We start from the raw sequence: 22,321 nt of genomic DNA, 5'->3' as shown, positions 1-22,321 counted from the left end.
AAAGGAAGTAATAAGTTCATGGTGAGTGAATAACCATCTTGTCTTGAATGAGATACTCAAACACTTGTATGGATTCTGTCTGTGATTGCTTTTCAGGGAAAGGTAAACTGTACATGTTTGGCAGCAATGACTGGGGCCAGTTAGGACTAGGATCGAAGAACACTGTCAGCAAACCAACGTGTGTTAAAGGTTTGTGTGATTTTTCTTGATTTTTCTTGATTTTTCTTTTTTATTTTGTCTTTTTGAAAGGAGGGCCTTAGGAAAAGGTACTTCATAGGATCCAATTCCAAAATAACTGGTTCTTTATTCATTATGTGTGCACATTACTGCACAATATCATGAAGGCAGCTCAGAGGGATTCTTTACTGATTTTCCATTACTTCAGATTCTGGGTCCTGTTGCATCTAAGGATTCCTTCAGATACGTAGAATCCTGTCAGTTTTGAGGGGCTCTGACTTTATATAGTATTTGCCTATTCTGACGAACCACATCTTCATTTTTTGCTGCAGACAATAATCAGATGCTTGATCTCTGCATTGTCTATGTGTTAGAAACCAGATTTCAAATAGCATTATGTAACCTCTGTGTCACTACTTTCTTAGCAACTTTGTAAATGAAAAAAATCTATCAGAAACTTTTCACAAGTACGGCTACATTTTTAACAAGTATAAGAAATGCCCAAGGGGGCATGAATGTTAATACATTTTTATGAGGCAGTAAAATAAATTCTTACATGTTGGAAAATATGTTTTCATTGCACTGTGATCTTCTTGATCTTTCCTAGCTGCTTTTATCTTGTCAAATAAAGCTAAGTCAATACTTTTCCCTATCCCTTTACTTATGTCAAGTCACATCTATCCCATTAACACATTTCTTTTCACTATTAAATGTTTATCTTCATTCCTTCTGCCAGCAGATCGATCTGTTATCTTATTGTTAAAAACAAATTATCCTGCTTGTTCAAACTCTGTTCTTCCTGATTTAGTTTATTCTACTGTCCTTTATTTGCCTCCATCTCTCTTCAGACTGAGAATGCAGCTACTCCCAGCTACACTTCTGTCAGCCATGTGAGAGATTGATTCTTACCTTGGCTTAAATAGATTTGGCTTCAAGTTTTGGGTTTGCTGTTGAATTGCAATGGAGAATAAAAGATGAAGAGAAGATGACAACAATTCAAACCAGACCTGGCATCCACTGAAAAAAGTCACAAGGGGGGTGTCTTTTTTCTCTTGGCAGTAGGAGCAGCAGGAATTCCTAGAACTTTTCTCACTAGCCTTTGGTCATCACTTGGCTTTGGGAATGGGGTTGCAAGGACACTTTTCAGTTTGTGCTTGGAGCCAAATGCTTGTGTCTGCATGTTTTCTGAGAAAAAATTTTCTGGGACTTGCCGAGAGATTAATGAAATTGGTTATGAAAAGTCACCAGCAACATTGTAAATATAGCATGTCTCACAACATACAAGCTATGCTGAAGTGGGAGGAAGTTCAGGGAGGACAGGCTTCTGAAGAGCTGATTAATATCATCTCTGAAGTTGAAGAGTGTTGGGATATAAAGATTGTAGGAAGAAGCCACCATTGGAAATGTTATGGTTCCAGCCTGATGGTACTGGTGGGTGTTGGATAGAAGAGGCAGGAACCTGAATTTGGATAAATTAAGTTTGTGTCTGTGTGACAGACCGGGGCAGTTCATGCTTAGGTTGATAGATTTGTTTGGTGACTTGGTAGAAGGGTGGATGTTAATCTGGATGTTAAAGAACTGATGAAAGTTGATCTGGAAGGGCTGTAAAGGGCTTGTGAAAAGGATGATTGTTGTTGGCTTTGTTATGGACTAGTGCAGTGGAAAAGCAATTAAAGATTTATTATGTAAAAATAATCCTGGTTTAGAGCATTGTATAGTGTACATAGACTGAGAGAAAATAATTTGTTGACAATAAACAGTAGCTGGAGCAAAGATGGAAAAATCAGGGAGATATTTTTCCTCTCTTTTTCTGAAATGGATTCTCTCTTTCCCACCAAAATAACTCCTGACTCTCCTCACATACATTCCCAGTCTTTCGAAGTGACCAGACTGCAGAGAAGTGCATGCCATGGCACTGTCATTGCTGGTAACTCAGCTCAAATTGAGACAGGGTGACACACACAAAAAATGCAGGCACTAGTGCAGGTAGGGCTGCCCTTGGCAATCGAGGTCAGTGAGCAGGAAATGATCAGAACACAGCAGCAAAGGGATGGGAGCACAGTATGAAGGGTGGTAGGGATGGTAAGACAAAGGAATAGTATGGGTTTCAAAAATTTACAATAGTGGGAAAAGTCTTAAGAGGGAATAGTACTGCTATTGAAAACTGAAGACGGCTTAAATTATTAATTTTACCCTGCAACTTAATATATTCTCTGGGGCATATCCTGTAAATGGTAAATTCCAGGGACTGTGGCATTGGGATGAAGTAACCATCATCAAGTTAACGTGAATGTTTTAAGTATTTAAGGTCTGACCTATTTTCCTTTCTTGGGAGAATACTAATTTGATAAGTCGTGTGCAACAATTCAGATGGGCAACGAATTTTGTAATAATTCTGTTGGTAAAAAAGTGAAAAGAAGAAATCAGAGCTCCCTCTAGAGCATAGAACATTTTGGTCTTGAACCAGCTATCAGCTTGTTTGTAACTTTCCCTTCTCTTTGGTTTTAATCCATAGCTTTAAAACCAGAAAAACCAAAACTTGCTGTTTGTGGAAGAAACCACACTTTAGTTTACACAGGTATGTAACCTCTATTTCATACATATTCAAGATACATTTTTTCCTTTGCTTTCATGCAAAATTACATTAGGAATCCCAGAAGTGTTGAGGAAGGAAAAATAAATGATAATAGGGCTGCTAAAACTTAGGAGTTTGACATCCTGAGAATGTTCTAATTCTTAGAATTTGGAATTTTTTTAGAATTATTTGATTTATTCTGGGCCAATGCATTTATAAACTAATATTAGATAGTAGTTTCCTAGTAATAGATGGAAAAAATTCTTCCTGGCATTTGAGGTACAGTTAACAATTTTGAACATTTCCTTTAAGCCTTTTAAATATATATTGCTATTTTTATATGCATCTGTACTCAAATTTACCTTTGATAAATGATCTTTATTAGTGTGTAATTATTTTATTTTTGAATAAAATATATTCTGTATAACTGAATGTTTTTAAATCTTCAAATTTCGTTGCATTTTTGGTTATACAACATAATCTGCTATTTCAATGACAAGTTGCTTTATTAAGCTTTAAATAAACAAATTGTAAATTTCAGCTTAAAAATAAATTAGTAGAGACACAGTATACAAAGAATTTATGAAGATTCTTGTCATGCTTCTATAGTTTATGTAATGGAATAGCCATGTTTGTGGCTGCAATCCTTCAGCTATCAGTAATGTTGTAAAGAGGATTGTTTAATTATTAGGAGATTTTTATATGTGGAAACCCTGAACACTGTAAATAAGATTGTTAGAATAAAATAGAACATACTAATAACAATCAAATATGCAAGACTGCACAGGGTGAAATATTAGTCATCTTTGGTGTACACACTGGCTAGATAATTTGATAATTTGTGGCCATTTATAAATTATATGTCAATTTATTTATCACTTTTCTGTCTGGGTTTGTGTTAATAGTAGGCTGTATCTGTTTCTTCATAGATGAGCACTTTAGATGTGAAGCACACTAAAATTAAAAATATAAATCTTAAGTTCTCTAAAGTTGAGAATATCTGTCATCAGTGTTAAGTTCAAGATTCTAAAAAAATCCCTGGTTAATTAAATAGAAAGTTATTTAAATATTAAAATAAGTAAAATATTTCTAATAAAAAACTAAGTAGAAATATATTTCATTCACAGTACTCAAAACTATCAAGTTATTAATTTCTTTAATTTATGTACTAATACACCTTCAGTTTTTCTTGTGTGTGACATCATGCACCCTTTTCCTCTGGCTTTATCTTGAAATATACATTATTTGTGGAAGGAGCTGCTTCTGGCTGCCAGGGCTACTGGCAGTCATTTTCTAAGAGCTCTTGCAGAACTTCCAGTCACATTTATTTTTACATCTGTCTCCAGAAGAGTGGGAAATGCAGTCTAAAGGAAGTTCTGCTCCAAGTATGTGCAGGGAAACCTTGCTAGCTGCAACAGAAACTGCTAATTTCAGCTGGAGGGTGTTTCAGGGAAACAGACCCTAATGTTTTTGTGATTTTTTTTCCATTGAAAATCAAATTACTTGCTCTGGTTTCTTCTTTCTGTGTATTACCTGTGCTTTTCTGTATGCAGAAAAAGGAAATGTCTATGCTGCTGGAGGCAACAGTGAAGGCCAGTTGGGATTAGGTGACACAGAGGAAAGAACCACATTTCATTTAATTAGTTTTTTTACCAACCAACACAAGATCAAGCAACTGTCAGCTGGATCATACACTTCAGCAGCAGTAACTGGTGAGAACACCTGCAAATAAAATCTATTTATGTGTGTCCAGCCTGGTTCCAGGAAGACATTGAATCCAGCATTCTGTCTGCATATGTGGGTGCATTTTCTGTCCTCCCTGTCTTCTTTCCTTGGTAGCCACAATAATTTTGGCAGCCAATTGCCTATTTTAACAATCTGGTAAGGGGTGTGTCTCACTGACTTCTTAGAGTTTTTGTGAAAGTTTAATAAAATACTTACAGAGGAGGAACTGTATGAATACCCTCAAAATGGAAAAAAATCTTCAGTTTCTTTCCAGGGAAAGCAGCTACAAAATATGAATCCTATGAAAACTGAGCATCTCTAATTCCACTTGTTACTGCAACTGTTGTGGTCCATTGGCACAGGCTGCTCAGCTGTGTCATTCCTTACTCATTGTGGGAGGGGCTGAGCCTCTCCCCTGTTTCTCAGTGGCAGAATTATACCAATTATATGTCACAACGTGCTGAAATCCACAGTTACAATACTCCCAGTCACTGGATGGGTGATCCTTTATTATCCTATAATTCAATTTTTCAAGTCTTGCTGTAAAGCAGTTTTTTTCCATACCTGTTTAGGGTAAGTTATTGAGGCTATAATTTTGGAACTTGAGAGAGATGCTAGCCTGCTTCTTTGATTTGCGTTTTTTTTTATGCCAATTGCTGACATTCTCCTGAGATTTTTAGATTTTTAGGGCAATTTTGAAATATTTTGGCTCCTAACACCACCTCAGTAACACTGTAGGTGGTATCTTTTTATTCACCACTTATTTCCCACCAATAAGAAATACACATAGAGAAGACCTTATCTCTTCTAGAAGAATCTAGAGACTTTCTGTGTTGTTCACTGCCTTTTTTGGGTTGTTTTTTTTGTGTTTTTTTTTTACTGTTGCCACTGGTCCTTGTTTCAGTAGAAGGTGGGCTTAATAAACCTGGAACATCTACTGTTGTAGTTTAAGGAAAGCAAAATGAAGCTGGTCAATATAACCAGCTGGAGGAGAACTGAAAGATAAGGCATGAATAAGCGGGATGCCTACCAAAGTCAGAACAGAGAATAAGTTTGGAAGAATGAGAAAGGAGTGACTTGCACCTCAAAATGTGAAGAAGCCTTAAATTCACTGTAACATTTTCATACTGACCTCTGGCAAGTGAATTGTCTCTCTCAGTCTTCCTCTTTCTGAAAGAATGTTTTTTACATAGTACTTTTTCTATTGGTATTTATGGCCTAATATCAGTTGATGTGTAAGTGTTCTGGGTCACTTTTGAAAAGCTTAAGGAAAACCCTCTTATTTCCAACTCCTTTTTTACGTTGTGCTAAATTATCATTTTATAGCCTTGAGATCATGACATTCAGTAGTATCACCTAGAGAGCTTCTGAAATACTCCTCAGTAAATAGATTAACTTTTTATTAGTTTTTGTTTTAAATCTATTAAGTACCTGTGTCTTCATTTTAGAGGATGGGCAGCTCTTTGTGTGGGGTGATAACTCAGAAGGTCAGATTGGCCTGGCCAATGAAGCCTCTGTCAGTGTCCCCTGTAAGGTGGATATTGGAAAACCTGTTTCCTTCATATCCTGTGGATATTATCATTCTGCTCTGATTACAGGTAAGAGAGTGGGAATAGAGGTTAGTGGAGACAAGACAGTAGTTTTCAAACAGTTGTTTGAAAGTTGATACCCTATAATCGTTAAAAACATGTGAAAGAAAGCCTCCCATGTAGTTTTGTATCAAACAAAGACGAAAAACTTGCACTAAACTTGCAGTATTAGAAAGGATGAAGTATCTCATTACAGTTTGTTTTCATAAAAAGTTACTGCATATGTTGTGGATTAAAATGATGGTTTTCAAAAATCCAACTTTTTTTGAGGTTATTTTTTTTTTGATGACCAAATAATAAAGTTCATCTTCTCTGGAAACATCAATATTGAACCGAGTTGCTATGTTACGAGAAAAAAAATTAATCTTGTTAGAAGTAAAGGATTGTTGTCCAAGTTTGTTGTTCAGTCTTAAAATTTAAGTTTTGAAGTCAGTTAAAGTGGCAATATGATATGAGGAGAAGCAATGCTGCAGTGAGCTGCTGTCTGGTCTCCAAACCAAACCACCTCCCTATTGCTTTCCACCTCTCTCTTCCCAATTCTCCATTGGTTTCTAAAGGGAAGATTCCACTCATCTTTTAGTAATGCCAGTATGGATGAATTATCAGCCAGTATTGATGGCATTATGTATGAGCAGCTATGAATTCCTCTCAGCCATATATAGATTTACATTATTAAACTTCACTGTTGGGTCCCCTTAGAGTAATTAAAGATTTCAAAGGATCGATAGTTTTGATTGTAAAGCTTTTAATGGGTACCCAGGAGCTATCCCATCAGGTACGTTTCTCAGATTACTTGATAAATGTTACTTTTCCACATACAATATCTATATTGTGCTCTGAGAACATGCTGTTAACAAAATGAGAGCTTGCTACGGTGGACAAATATTACTTAGGTGTTATGCTGGTACTGTGCAACTTTTATTACAAATGCTTTATTACAGTAAATGAATTAAGTATCTGGGACTGATGAGGACCTCAGCACCTGTTAGGAAAAATACAGGTTCCTGAACTCAGAATCAATGGGGGGAAAAAAGACACTTGCTTCAAGGATGTAGTAGTAATGTGTGTACCTCTGCCTTCAAGCCAAGAGCTGAAGGTCCAGGAGTGCAGCAGGATGTCACAAAAGTTCTCATTAGTAAAAGGGTTGAGGACAAACATCTAAGAGTAAAGAGAGAACAGTGTGTGCCAAGTGCCCTAAGGAAGTGGAAACTTTTAATGGAAGGAGATAAGAAAAAGAGGCTTGGGCTTGTACCTGGTTAAGAAAAATGGAGCTTCTTAAAATATTAATAGGAAGAATGAACTGGTTATCACCTGTGAAAATGAAGAGTTGTTGAGCCTGTTAGTACTTAAACAGGCCTGAGTATAAGATGGAAAATCTTAATTTTCAACCTTAATATCTGCAGGTCCTGCATGAATTGGGTTCAGTCTATGTCACTGAAGCAACTGACACACATGGCCTTCTTTGTGATGAAAACATATTTTTTTTTATTACTTTCCTTTGGCCCCATGCCAACTGTTTTATTTGACTGATACAACAGCTACCATAAAAATTTAGTATTGGACATCCAAGTACTTTTGCTGAATTGATTTTCTGTTGCACTGCCTTTCTGTTGCACTGCACAGGGTTTAAAAATTAACTTAATGCATTTATTGTATTATTATATTTCTTATTTCTTATTTTATATATAATATATATATAATATTTATTTTTTCCTATATTATATATATATATAATTATGCATAGAATATTATGCGTATGTTATATACCATAGTCACAGGATAGTCACTTGACAGTTATTAGAATATTATGGAATTACCACATTTTCATTTTCTTAAACATCAAACAATATAGTATCTTTATTAGTGTAACATACTTACAGGATTTAAGACTTGGTGAAGTTTGCTGTCAGACTGAACTGAGGAGCATGGCTCCCTTTGTTAATATGTTTATGTTTGACATAAGGTGTGCACTGGCTGAAAACCTGTTGGGAGCACAGGCATAACTGGGTTAAAACCAAAAGGTGGCTCATGAGACAGCTAGAAAGCATAGTATGGACAGAGAGTGCCCTCTCCAGGGCAGGATGTTCATTAATAAGAGAGTATTGAATAAAAAAATGGTGAAGTATGAATTCCAGCATTTTTTTTTCTTTTTAAACTGAAGTTCTTATTTCTTTGACATTGCTGGGTTTTAGAAGATTTTTTATCTTTAAGGTGTTTAACTGCTATAAAGTCAAGAGCAATGCCTCTTATAATTCCAAAAAGATGATGTCGCCCTTCTTCCTTCTTCTTTCTAGAAGGCCTTCTTTGCAGACAATAATTTAACTGCTGAACATGTGTTACCTGTTTTCTACCATGTACACTTGGAGTCCACTGATGCCAAAGTGGTTGTAGAATAAAAGAACATAATAAATCTTGAGTATTTTAAATAAAAACCCTACTTCTGAAATTTAGACTAGGCACATGCACAAGCAATGGCTAACTCAATTCCATATATGAATTAGGAACTAGTCTGATTACTCAGTGCATATTTGGAAGATGATTGTTTGCTCCCTTTCCCTCTCCTTTGCATTCATCAAATAGGTCCACTAAAGAGAAGTTCTTAGTCTGTAGCTTCCAGCTCTCTTTAGGATTTTTTTCGCAGCCTGTTTCCTTTCCTCCCTTTTTGCAGGCTTTGGATGTTGCATCCCACTATTAGGGTTATGTCTGAAGCAAATCAATAGAGAAATAAACTGCTGGGAGAGTGTAGCAACAATTTTGAGCACTTATACAGATCTTTACTTGACTTTCCTTTGAGCACCCACTCAGGAGGAGACAATTTTTCAGGAAGCATTGAGCTGGGGGGGAGCATGTACAGCTCATTTGTGCACTGCAGGAGATGGAGAGCAGGAAAAGCTGATGTGTCTCACCACTGCTCTGGGTCCTACAGCAGAATTAGATTTGTGGAGACAGAAAGGAATTGAATATATTAGACTCCTTCTATTGTTTCCCCTGCCTGAGTTGTAACTATAATCAAGGTCAAGATGCATTCTTGATGAGATGTCTTTTTATAGAGAAAGCTTTACAAGTTCCTTGAATTCTTTTTTAATGTATTTTGTCATTATTTTTAAGGACTGGCTTAAGAATCATTCATCCCACAAACCCTTCCATGCTCTGAATTTCAGTGTTTGAGACAGTTTTAAACAATTCAGTCTTAATAAATGTTCCTTTTCTTCTTCATTTATTCAAGAAAGCTCAGAGTTATCCAATTCTTTTGTCCACTCATTTTTTTTCCATCATTTGCCACCAGCCAGGTCTCTTACCTACTCTCAAATACACATTTTCCTTTGACATTTTCCATTCACTTGTCTATTTTCTTGTTAAGTTCAGTGATACAGAAAATGTGCCACATTAGGGAAAGTTCAACATGTGACAGTGTGACTCATATGAGAGAAGAAAATTAAATAACCAGGTTTTGTTGTGAACAGAGTGTCCTTAAAATTCAGGTGTACTGCACACAGCACATCATGTCCTCAGCATGCAGATGTACTGCACACATACTGCACTCAAAATTTATCTGGGTTTGACTGGGTTCTATTTATAGCTTGATTGCTATTTTTCATCGGTTTTAGACCACTATTTGCCTAAAAGGGATGTGTAATGTATTCAAAAATTGCTTTGGTAAATGGTTTTATCTTTGTTAGCTGGATTATTAAGTAGAAAAAATGTAATAAACTTGATTAGTTTGGGAGGCTTGGCCATTTGAATCTCTAATCCTCTTAATTAGATAGTGATTGGATTAATTTTTTCAGTGCAGTAGTGTTTAAAAAGAACTGCTGGTCTCTTCAAAGAGAACTGCCTAAGTAGTTATCTCCCAAGTGCTTTTGGGCTTTTTAAAGTTGTTTTTAGAAATATATGGCTGATCTAAGAGTATTGAAAAAATACTCACCTACCAAAAAATACAAGATTCTTTTTGTTGTTTTTTTTTTTTTCCTTTCTTTCTTTCCACTTAGAATGCTTAATAAAATCTCTTTTTGTCAGCAGAATGTTTTGGTTACAGAAAAACTCACATTGCTTGCAGTTGATTTTTATCTTTTTAATTGGGCTACTGTTTTAAAACAGAAAATTGATGCTTATGCAAATAACAGCAAAGTATCAGCCTGTTCAGAGTATTTCTGCACTTATATATAAGAACGAAATCAGAATTAAAACAGGAAATCAAACTGAACAGAGAAGCCTAAACACGGTCCATAGGTTTGAAATTAAATGAAATACACTTTTTTTGCAGCTGAGGTAATTAGCTGGTTCTTAAGAAGCACACACAGATTGAAATGATTGCAAAAAAAACTCGTAGAAAAGAGATGTGGAAGAATGTAAGAAAGCCTTGAGAAGATGAGGCTGAGGGGGGATCTCATCCCTGTGTGTCAGTGTCTGCAGGGAGGGCTCAGGGCATGGACCAGGCTCTGCCCCCTGGTCCCAGCAATGGGACAGGAGGAACGGGCAGGAGCTGATGCCCAGGAAGTTCCACCTGAACGTGAGGGAGAATTTCTTTTCTGTGCAGAGACCGAGCGCTGGAATTGATTGTTCAGAGAGGCTGTGGGGCCTCCCTCACTGGAGATGTTCCAGCAATGTCTGGGCACAATCCTGTGCCGTGTGCTCTGGGATGACCCTGCTTGAGCAGGTTGATTTTCCATCAAAATTCTATGCAAAATTATTTTCTGTTTCAGTTCAGATTCTTACAAGAAAATTCATTTAACTTAAAAATTATTACAGAGGGAATTACCACCTCTCAGAAGCAGGATGTATATGGTTTTGTTTTTCCAGTGGCTACATTCCTTGCAGGCTAAATATTGTGATTCTGAATTTGGAGGGGACTAAAATATAGTCCCCCTTTGGTCCCACCAAAGTAGTGCTTTTTACAAATATATTCAGCTATCCTGTAATGTTCATACACTTTTCCGTCTTTATAACTTGTGTCTGCAGCAGTCTTGACAACCCATCCTTGCCCCTGAGTGTGTGCTGGAAACCGTGCTGTGTTCTGTATTTTCACAGGAGATGGTGAGCTCTATACCTTTGGAGAACCTGTGAATGGGAAACTGGGATTATTCCCTGAACAGCTGAAGAACAATAGAGTCCCACAGCCTGTACTGGGAATTATTGGAAAGGTTAATAAGGTTGCCTGTGGTGGAGAACACACCGTGGTGCTGACAGGTATGCAATTTAACTGGCTTTTCTTACAGCCCTGTAATTTAAACTCCATTAAGTCTAAAGAATTTAAATCCCACTGAAATGCTGGATGCTGATCCTAATTGGAGGACCACTGTACACCAAGAAGGTAGAAATCCATGTATCACTCAGCTAAGGCAGGCCTGTTCTGCACTGCCCATGTCCCTTGGCTACAGGATGACCTTTGCCAGGTGATTTTAGCAAAGGGGCTTCCAGGCAGCTCCTGGTTGACACCACTTGCCTGTCCTTGCTTTTATCTGAAACTTCAGCAGCAAGTTCCCATGTGAATGTCCTTTTCATTCAGTGTAAAATGCTGAATTTATCAGTATAAATTATGTATAGAGTTGATTTGGATGTAAGAAAATCCTGTAAGAGCTCAAACTGAGGTAACCTTCCATGGATAGGATCTGCACAGCATGCTGGGGTCCTTTTCAATTCCACACAACTTGGGATTCCCAGCCTCTGAAGGGACAGAAGGTTATGGATCCTGTCTTCTTTTTCTTTATAGTCCTAGCTCCAATAAATAGCATTTTCAGAGAACTTTACATAGGCTGAGTGCCCTTCTTACTGGAATTGCAATAAGCCAGCACCACCTGATACAATGCAGGTAATTGATGTTTCTTTCTTCTAAGGAGCTTGAAATTATTATTGCAGTGAGAGGAAGTGAAAGCTTCCATTCTGTAGTAAATTTAAATGCTCTCGAATATTTAGGAAAGTATGTAGGAAGTCACTTTTCAAGTGGCTTCACTATCTACTGCATATCTGAATGGATCTCCTATTGTGATACAGAATTTGCTTGTGCCTTTGAGCAGAATGTTAAGCATAAATATAAAACACGTACAGACATACATTTGACATATCGTACAGGTTATGAAAATCAGCAAATACAACTGGTATATTAGTTCACAGGGCCACATATATAGTACTTAGAAAATGCTGTGTGTTACTGAACTGTTAAATGCTTGTCTGCCAGTGGTGACTTAGTTTTCCCAGGGCATACCTGCACAGCAGTGCCAGCCATTTCTTTCCACAAATTCTGTCCTGACCTGGAGCGGTGTAGAAGCAGGAAAGGCAAGTTTGACTTTGCCTGAAGATAGTTCAAAAAAAATACCAGCATTATATTCTAATGAATATAATATGTGTAAAACTGCATGGCCTGTAAATTTTTTTCTGCCGAAATGAAGAAGCTGTAAAACCAAGTTGGATGTGTAGATATCAGTCCTTAAATCTGTATTCTGAAGGTTCTCTGTAGTTGCCTCTTGACAATCTTGTGATGTACCTTCAAGGTTATGTAGGCAACTTTCTAAAATCTAAACTGAATATCTAACTGAGGGAGATTGTGAGTAATATAGTGTGGTGTTGTACTGCAAGACATTGGAAAGAGTAAATGTGGAAGTGAAATGCTGGGAAGGATTATGTGTAGTGAGTCAAGCTGCAAAATTCTGGGAGGGCTAAAATTCCTTTGGGAAAACTATGAAGAGCAAAGAGCAGTAGCCAGTCCAGGAAATAATGTAAACACTTGGCTACATTTCAATGCCTTTGTCTCCCTTCTTCCACCAACATACAGTCTTACTCTGGCAGCATTCTATGTCACAAAATAAATTTCTTTATGTGAAATCAGATAATCATTACTAGTGAAAAAACTACCATAAATTTGGGACCAAAAAATGCATGAATCATAGCATTATTTTATGAGTTATAAGGTGACTTTTGTAGAAAGAATTTTATTATCATTATTGGGTTTTTTTAACCATAAATCTGAATTCAACCAATAGATATTTTGACTTGATGGCATTTCCTGTGATAAAAAAATCATTATAACCAATGACTGTTACAGAGATTTAGAAGAAAGATACAGACCTGGATGCCATCATGACTATAGTGAAATCTGTACAAGAGCTAGAACAAATAGGGAAATACAAGTGCCATAGAACAAATGCAGTGAAGAAAATACTGTAAAAAGTATGTATGTAAGATTTACTTGCTTTTGGAAATAAATTCTTAGTAGAAGGTAAATAAGAAATTTAGTGCTGGCTGAGCTGGCAGCTGGTGATCAAGGTGTTGAGTGCCCAATGACCTATTTGAGTCACGAAAAGAGAAAAACTATATCCTCCCAAAAATATAGTTCCTAAAGATTAGCAGTTGTGATAAGAGTGAAAAATCAGATAGATTTTTTTTAATGTGATTCAGCTGTTATTAAGTAGGTGACTGATGTGAACTTCTAAGATACTTTGAGTGAAACAGTAGAGGACAGTGGCAATACTGTCTCAAATGAAAGATACTTATTCAGAAGTGTTAACATAGAGAAAATTTTCTGACTCAAAGCAAAATTTGAGAAAAAAGTTGAGAGAAGAGGTAGATATGGATACTAAAATGATAAGTGACTATGATTTAATGTCATACATTATTGGCTTTGCACCAGCAACTTCTTGAAATTGGTCCTAAATTGCATCTTGAGGTGGTGTGACTAGAAACTGAGAATTCTGATGTCTTTAAAGAGGAGCAGAAACATTTAAATTTCCTCTTTCTAGCTCATTTTTGTAAATTAAAAGAGTAATACAATTTAGAAGAAATTCTGAATTTCATGTGTCATCCTCCATGAAAATGGGTGCTGCTTGCCCTTACTGACTCAGTATATACTGGTGTGGTTTCCATCCTTTTAGGGTCTTTCCACATTTTAAGGATTTTAGTCTCAGGAAACGAGAACTGAGTGTGGGACTACTGAATATTCCCCTGCTTCATCTATCTCATTTAACATAGTGAAAACACAAGAGAAAATATCATATGGAAAAACTGTTGCACATCTTGGCTCATTTCTTGACATCATTTCTACTTAGAGTTTATCAAATTAGAAGAATGCATAATTCAGTTATCTTACAGAGTACAAGGGAAGTTTTTTCCTGACTCTCATGTGTAATTAGTCTATTCCAAAGGACTTCATTTGATTTCTTTTCTATGACTGTTATCTATTCTATTGGCATTTTTTTAGGGTAAGAACAACTGTTATATGGGTTATTACATCAAGGTACTGTTTGGAATCTCTCCAAAAAGTATCAGAGTAAAAGGTAGAAAGTATATATTAAAATAATTCTTTGGGATTTTGTGCTCTGAAATTCCAAAATGAGAAACTCTATTATTTCCCAAAGAACCAGAATCAAAATTGTTGAGAGAAATAATTTAGAAAAAACCCCAATTTTTAAAAGATTGGTTTTAGGAATGTTGAGTATGGTATTGGAAACCATCTTCTCTGCAAGCTTTATTGTTACCTCTGCCTTTAATATTTGCAATTGTTCTAGATAATGAACAGAATTGCATTTAAAAATTCTGTTGTGCAAAATCTTGATAGCACAAAGCTATTCATTTCGTGGCAGTCAGTCAGATAGTCCAAGCAGATCCTGTCCTCATCCCAGATTCTTTCTCTCAGAGACTGAAAAAAAATGCACCAACTACCCCCAATGCTTGCAGATCCTTCCTGCTGCAGATGAAAGCTGTTGATGATGTTGCTATTATCACTTTCAAGTGAAATATAAGAGAGCAACAATCCCAATTTGTGTGCTTTTTTCAATAAGGTGTTTTAAAAGGTAGAAAAACAATAAATGTGAATCTAGAAATTGCAGAAGAAGAGACAGATTATTTGGAATGGCCTTAATAACTTGCAGTTTTGTTCAGATGAGATCCTCTGGGAATAATTTTTTCTATAAAAGGATATATTACTTCCTTTCATTCTCTGAAAGGAAGGAAAGCAAAGATAACTCTTCAAAGGAAAAAGTGAAGCAGACCTTTGAGAATAGAATGTTTGACATAAGAACATTAGTGCATAAGTATGTATAATGTTGGATTTTTCATCTTCTGTCTCAAGGTCTTTTAAAAAGAAAAGAAAGCCAAGGCTCCCTTTTGAAAGAGGACAAAAAGGATGTAAAAGCTCTACCTTTTCCTGGCAGAATTCACGATTCAGACCATATAGGATTATTAGATTTTTCAAACCATTCTTAAATCTGTATACTATTGATGCTGAAATCCCCAAATCCAGTTACTAACTCTGAATACTGAACATGGTGTTGACAGTTGATTTTTTACAGTAACATTTTTCAGTGTAAGCTGTTTAAAAATAAAGCTATTGTGAGAGTCAATAGTTCATTGGCATAATATTTAGAGTAGTAGGAGTAGTAATAATAATGTTCAAGGGAAATGAATTTATGTGGACAGGCCACCAAGATGATTAGAGGAATGAGTAAAGTCTGACAGAATTGGGATTGTTCTGCCTGCAAAAGAGGAGGTTCTGGGCTGATCTGATAGCAGTCTTCCAGTACCTGAAGGGAGCCTATAAGAAATAATGGAGAGAGACTATTTACAAGAGCCTGCAGTGACAGGACAAGGGCGAATGGCTTCAAACTGACAGGAGAAGGTTTAGGTTGGATATTAGGAAAGAATTCTTTACTGTGAGGGTGGTGAGGCCCTGGCACAGGCTGCCCAGAGAAGTTGTGGATGCCCCAACCCTGGCAGTGTTCAAGGCCAGGCTGGATGGGGCTCTGGACAACCTGGGATAATGAAAAATATCCCTGCCCATAGCAAGAGGTTGGAACCAGATGATCTTTAAGGCCTCTTCCAACCCAAACCATTCCATGTTTCTATGGTGTAAGCCTTCCTGTCTCTTTCCTTTTTAGTTCCGTGGACTTTTTAACCTCATCTGTAGCCTCAGATACATAGCAGGGGATACTTGATTCTGAAAATCATTCTTTGAGCTCACACAGTTCTGTCAGCAAATGGCATTTTTAAAAAACAATATGAAAGCTATATAGCTTTTTGCCTAGGACTATTTTATTGATAGTGCAAGTGGTCATGGAAATTGCATAAGATACCTGCAAAGATGGAAGATAACACAATTACAGGGAAATATCCCTGTTCTTCCAAAAAGGGAAATAGGAAGTGAAGAAGCAGCTCTTCCAGCACTCAGGTGCTGGAGGTCACTGGGAACAGCAAAGCCATTGTCTTCTGTGCAAGCTCTGAAACCATTTCTCTTCATCCTTCTAGGGCCCTCTCATGGGCTGCTGTGTTAACAATGATGAAATTCACCCCTGTCATTTTATCAATAAGTGTGTGAGCTTGCTTTTCCATACACTTCTCTTTCACACATTTCTAAAGACACATTGGAGGAAATACCTCATTTCTACTAAAGGGGGGTTATCAGTGAGGTTTGACCTCACTTCTGCACCAGAGTGGTGAATCATTTAAGAAAGGTGCAAGGATTTTTCTTCCTCTACTCTGCTAATTCACTAAGAAGCAAATTTAGGAGGAGGAACATTTACATGCCCTTGGTTTATAAGAGCAGCAGAAGAAATTACTCATCATATAAAGGCACTGTAACCTGGTCTGGGATTGGCCTTTTCCCTCATTTTCAGTAGAAACACAGGAAAGAAAAAATTCCTTGCACTTTTAAGTTAACATTTGAAAACATCTCTGTGTCAACACAAATGCAGAAGATGTTGCATGTTTCATGCAAGGATCAAAGGATAAAACCTGGAGTTCACTCAAAGTAATTATGTTAATCAGATAAAGCCATGTGGTTAAATGATCTGCCAGTTTCCAAAGAAATGTTAAAACAAATGCAATACTTCTAAACAGAATTTTTGGAATCAGCCATCCTGAGAAAGCAGTTTACTAAAATAAAGTTGAGACTTTTGTTTGCTTAGAGACAGCTCCTGTCTTTCAGGTGTAGTTTCTTGATTCTTATTCATGATGTCTAAATATTACAGGAAAATTCTTACTACTTCTTTTACTTTATAAAGCTCATTAAAGGTTTTACTTTCTTGCACTAAAATTTCCAGCAGAGGGAGCTTTACTTTTACATTTAGTAAAAAAAAAATAGGTTTACTCAGTATTTTTGATCTACAGTTTAAAAATAATGTGAGATCATTTGGGGTTTTTTTATGGTATGAACTCATGACATCTTAGTATGGAACAGTTTATAAGGAGCAGAAGGAAAACACTTTCCTAGAAAGAACATTTCCATATGTAGTATTACTATTTCATCGCAGTTACTTTGAAATTGGAAAGTTCTTTTAACTTAATATGGAATATTTTTTGTTAATTCATAATCTTTCTCATTTTTTCATAATAATATTTCAAGTGCTTTAAGTACAGTTTCTCTCGCTTTTCCTTTGCTGCCTACATGCAAAAGAAAAAGGGGCAGGAAACAAAATTCTAGGAAAACTCCTTTTTCCCCAAAAAGCTTCTCTGTTCAAGCATGACCTCATCAAGATTTCCAAGCTTCACAATCTTCCCCTGTTGTGATTGAGTGCCAGGGATGGACACACCAAGAATCTTTATTGCCTTGGAGAAGCTCTTATTCTTTTTCCTGGCACAGACAGTCCATTAAACAGACAAAATATAAATGTGGAAAGATGATTATTCTGTCACAAGATAACACAATTATAGTGTTCTCTGTATTTATTGCAGGGCTGATTTGGTAGCTGAACAGAATACTGAAACCTATTCTGTTACTGTTCCAGACTATTCTCTACATACAAATTATGAGGTCATGTCTATTAAATTTAAGGTCATACAATGTTTATAGAGCTACAGAGAAATTAGGATGAGGCTATTGTGAAAATGCATCTATATGTATAAACACTGTGATCTTGAACTGATTGCAGTATGTAAATTCTTATACGTTTGTTTAACTTTCCTTTGTGTACATATGATTAGTGGATTATTTTGTATTTATGTTAGAAAATGTATCATACATTGAACCATTTAAAATTATTTTCTGTGCATACTTTACTGCTTCAATTCATGTTTTTTTTTTAGTTTGTTGCATATAAGTGATTGAAAAATGTAACTGATTACTTGGAACATTTTTTTAACTGATTAAACTTTTTATGATGTTTATGTCAGTGGCCTTCCGTGTGGCAAATAGAACTTAGGTAATTATATAAATAAATTCATAAATAAATAAATAAATAAATAAATAAATATCAGCATATTTGTGTTTAACTTTGCCTGTATAATTTCAGAGACAGATGTTTATACTTTTGGACTTGGACAATATGGGCAGCTGGGACATGGAACTTTTGTGTTTGAAAGCTCAGTACCAAAGCCTGTGAAACACTTGAAGAGGCATAAAATATGTAACATTGCATGTGGGGAGAATCACTCTGCTGTGATAGCAGGTATGGGCGTGCAAAATTCTGGAACCACTTCTAGCAACTCTGTGTTATATTGTAAAGGTTTTCCTTGTACAATGAGAAGTAGCAGACATGTCCATTACTGGTTCTAAATGAGCCAGTGAGAAAGGTGAACTCGATAGAAATTTCTGACTCACAGCAATGAGGGAATTATAACCTCCTAATCATGCCATGCTAACAAATACTCTTGTTTAGAAGCCACTGCTTTTCTGTACAGTTTACAACTTATTATTTTGTTGAGGTGTTTTTTTTACAAATTGTCTAGACCAACATCTCAGACAGTACTTTGTCTGAAAAAAAAAAGCATATTTTTTAATAATATTTATCTGTTGAAGATCTAAAAATAATTGTTTGGGTTTTGCTTTTGGAAGGGAAATATTCTTTACTTTCATGGCCTGTCACTTTGTTTGTAATGGTTCTGTCCTAGTTTTGGATTGAATCTTTGTTTTAACATCCTTTTTATTCCCACATGCAGAGAATGGCCTCATGTTTACTTTTGGAGATGGACGACATGGCAAGTTAGGATTTGGAGAAGAGAGTTTTACAAATCTGTTTGATCCCACTCTGTGTTACAACTTCTTGAAGTTCACAGTCCTTTTGGTAAAACATTCTTCATTCTTTTCAGACACCAAGATATTTACCTTTTTTATGAAACACATTATTTATGAGGCCTGAAATTGTTTCTTTCTATGACATTTAAATAGTGGACAACACAAACTGAAGGAAAGGAAATTATATATCCTTAGCACAGTGTTCATTTAGTTTAGAATGTCTTTGACTTGGGCTACACATAGAGGTTGCTCTTTAGAGTTTTATTCAGTACTCTTGTGCCATGGTGTTTTGGTCTTCAGAGCTGTGGTAGCTTATAAACAGAATTATTTATTGCTCTTGGGTGCTTGGAAGTATTGGGAAATTTATGTCTTTTCTATGAAGAGAAAAGAGAGAGAGTCATCTTCTCAATTTTGGAAATTTTTGTACTGTAGGATACCTTTAAATCTTAAGAAAATTTGAGGTGTTAGGTTTTTTTAATCCAAACTGGACTAAAAACTAGGAATAGTCTTTTCTTTTGAGAATTGTGTGAGGGAAGTTTTTTCATCTGCTTCTTGAGGTGCAGAAGAAATAAATGTCACAGAATTGTCAGCATCAAAAATGCTAACATGACTCAGGATTGAAAATAATTTGGGACAAAAGTCTATTGATCATTTCTGTTTGTTTACTGGAATTACAGGTGAAGGAAGTTTTATTGGAAACACTGAGTGTTTTAAACCTTTTAAAAAGTGAAACCTTCAATCTTTATGTAATAATACTGTGTCTACTGGAGGGTGTCAAATTTGTCTTACATATTGCTGATTTTGTGATAAAACATTTAGGTTTGAGTCACTGAAACTATCAGTATTGCTCTCATTTGACTTATATCAAAATAATCAGCTAAAATCTCTTGAAAACAGTGGAAATATCTTTGCTATTTTCTATATCAAAAATTTGATAGAACTGTCTTTTTTTCTGTTCAATACAAATATATTGTATTTCACTAACCAGAAGTGAACATAGATCACTAGTCATTAATAAATGTAATTAAGTACTTTTATCTTGCTGGTGCAATTAGGAACTAAATTTGAAGCCATTTGAGATGTCTTTTGCTATATTTTTTCTTATCATCTAAGATAATTGTAACAAAAGTTACAATTGCAAATTTGCTACTTGCAAATGAGGTAATCAGACCTTTTTTTGAGCTGTAGGTTGCTTGTGGGGGTTGTCACATGCTGGTTTTTGCTGCTCCAAGACCTAAAGGATCTGAGGTAATCTTGGAAGATTTATATGAGCCTCGTTTGACTGCTACTATCCCTAAAATGAGTGGGGACTTCGTGCTAGCAAACACTTTGCAATTATCAGCAGCACGAATACGACGTCGAGAGAGGGTAAGTGCAGAGATATTTAGAGTTGCCACACTTCTTTAAGGAAACAAAATCACTTTTAAAGCAAACATCACAGCCTACACCAAGCAGTTAAATATATCTTCTTAATTTTTTTAATTTTAATGTATAATATGAAAAATATATATTTACCCTGGTCCCAAAAATTGATGCTCAACAAAAAAAAATAGATATTGGTCAGATTTTGCTTATTTATTTCTGTGAAAGAGATGCAAATTGAGTTTGTAATTTTTTTGTTCTAAAATGTAGGACATGCTCCTTTGCATTTCCTAAACTATCTTAGAAATACTGGTAAGAACATGACTCGTTTGCTGTTCCCTTTGTGTTCTTGAATATATTAAACAATTTCATAGCTTATAAAATATCAAAGGAGAATATTAGATATAGCTACTTAAAATACTACTTCTGCTCTTTTATCTCTACTACACATTCCATGTGATTTCCTTAAACAGCACAATGAATTGGATCATTTCACTTACCTGTCTGAGAACCAACTACCAAAACCTGAATTTATTCTGTAAAAATGTATTGATGTTGTGGATTAAATACCTTGATTTCATTTGAGAGATTAGTTTTTCATTTTTAATAATAAAAAATGTTCTTTTCCCCCTTTGTTTATATGTTAGGATTGCTTGGAATCATTGCATAGAGATGATCTTAAAATTCCCACAATGTACCTGCCCGCTTTCTAGGACTATAAATAATTTAAATTTTAAAGATATTTGTTTCTGCTTATTAAGTTGCAACACTGTATCCCCAGCTAAAAGCAAATAGCACTGATAAATGTGAGAGATTGCTTACATTTTGTTCTTCTGCCTTTTTCTCAATCTGTTGTTTTTCACTCTTCTAAAGGAAAGGTCACCAGAGCAGTTTGCTCGAATGGCACAAACTCTGCCTCCAATGGGAGAAAGCTTCTTGAGATCTTCATTGCCTGTGAAAAGCAACACCAGCCCATTCTGGTTTTCTGCAACAAGTCATCCTAAATCTGACTCTGTGAGGGATGGAGACCATGGAAAAGGTGAAGTGTCCTCATATCTGGCTGCTGTTTTCTGATAAGAATGGTTTGACTCTCATCATTCATAGACAAATGTTCCATTGAACCTGAAATAGGTTCAGTCTTACCTCAGGAGGGTCTGGCAGCATACAGACATGAAAGCTGAGAAATACAGACAGAAAGTAGCCTCACACTGCTCATGTTTGCAAAATAATGATTTAAGGGAGGCTTGAGTGAAAGAAAAACAACTTGTAAATTGTACCTGTGGTTCTTAAGGCTTTAGAAATAAGATTTCACAAAAATACTGAAAGAACATTAACTACATACTTTGTTTTCATGAAAAATAAAGGAATTACAGACAAAAAAGGTAAGAACAGTCTTGAATATATAGCTAAGCCTATAAGGAACTTGGATAAGAAAAGATAAGAGGTCTACTAATTCTTACAAGACCTTTCTTCTTCACTTGGAAGTGCAAAAGTACTTTTCATTCTTTGTTATCTAAGATAATATATATTTATTTATATATTATCCTAGAGGGATTTATAATATTCTAGCTAATGGAAAAGTCTGGATAATCATAATACAGCACTGGACTTTGGCACAGATTCTCTAGAGCAGTTCTGGACTTACCTGGGTTTGTGGGCATGTGTGATTTCCTGGGAAGAACAATGCTGAAGAGTGCAGAATGCAGAGCTTCTGTGTAATAGTTAGCTCAGATTTACTGGACAGACAAATCTAATTTGAAAATAATTCATAGAATGAAGAAGATTATTTTTAAATGGGCCAACATGTCCATTAGCATTTCTGGTTCCAGGAAAGCAATGCAGTGAAATTTGAATTTCCTTTAGAGTCTTCTTAGGCCTAAAACATCACATTTTGTGCTGTTCAAAATGGTCATGGACCTGATTGGCTTAATGATGTAGGGACATTTTTATAATGCT

General features: G+C 35.8%; 1 protein-coding gene across 1 annotated transcript in view; it reads left to right on the top strand.

Moving 5' to 3' along the window:
* RPGR (retinitis pigmentosa GTPase regulator) overlaps nucleotides 1-22,321 on the top strand; it is a 43,586-nt gene that overhangs the window by 9,143 nt on the left and 12,122 nt on the right. Inside the window, exons 3-11 of the mRNA XM_063393014.1 lie at nucleotides 97-189; nucleotides 2,693-2,755; nucleotides 4,306-4,464; nucleotides 5,926-6,075; nucleotides 11,095-11,253; nucleotides 18,282-18,437; nucleotides 18,928-19,052; nucleotides 20,192-20,371; nucleotides 21,239-21,404. Coding sequence (XP_063249084.1) covers nucleotides 97-189; nucleotides 2,693-2,755; nucleotides 4,306-4,464; nucleotides 5,926-6,075; nucleotides 11,095-11,253; nucleotides 18,282-18,437; nucleotides 18,928-19,052; nucleotides 20,192-20,371; nucleotides 21,239-21,404 — 1,251 coding nt within the window. The remainder of the gene's footprint in view (nucleotides 1-96; nucleotides 190-2,692; nucleotides 2,756-4,305; nucleotides 4,465-5,925; nucleotides 6,076-11,094; nucleotides 11,254-18,281; nucleotides 18,438-18,927; nucleotides 19,053-20,191; nucleotides 20,372-21,238; nucleotides 21,405-22,321) is intronic.

This window comes from Prinia subflava, chromosome 3 (genome assembly GCF_021018805.1).
Source record: "Prinia subflava isolate CZ2003 ecotype Zambia chromosome 3, Cam_Psub_1.2, whole genome shotgun sequence".
Classification (NCBI taxonomy): domain Eukaryota; kingdom Metazoa; phylum Chordata; class Aves; order Passeriformes; family Cisticolidae; genus Prinia; species Prinia subflava.
This window is presented reverse-complemented; position numbering and strand designations above follow the sequence as displayed.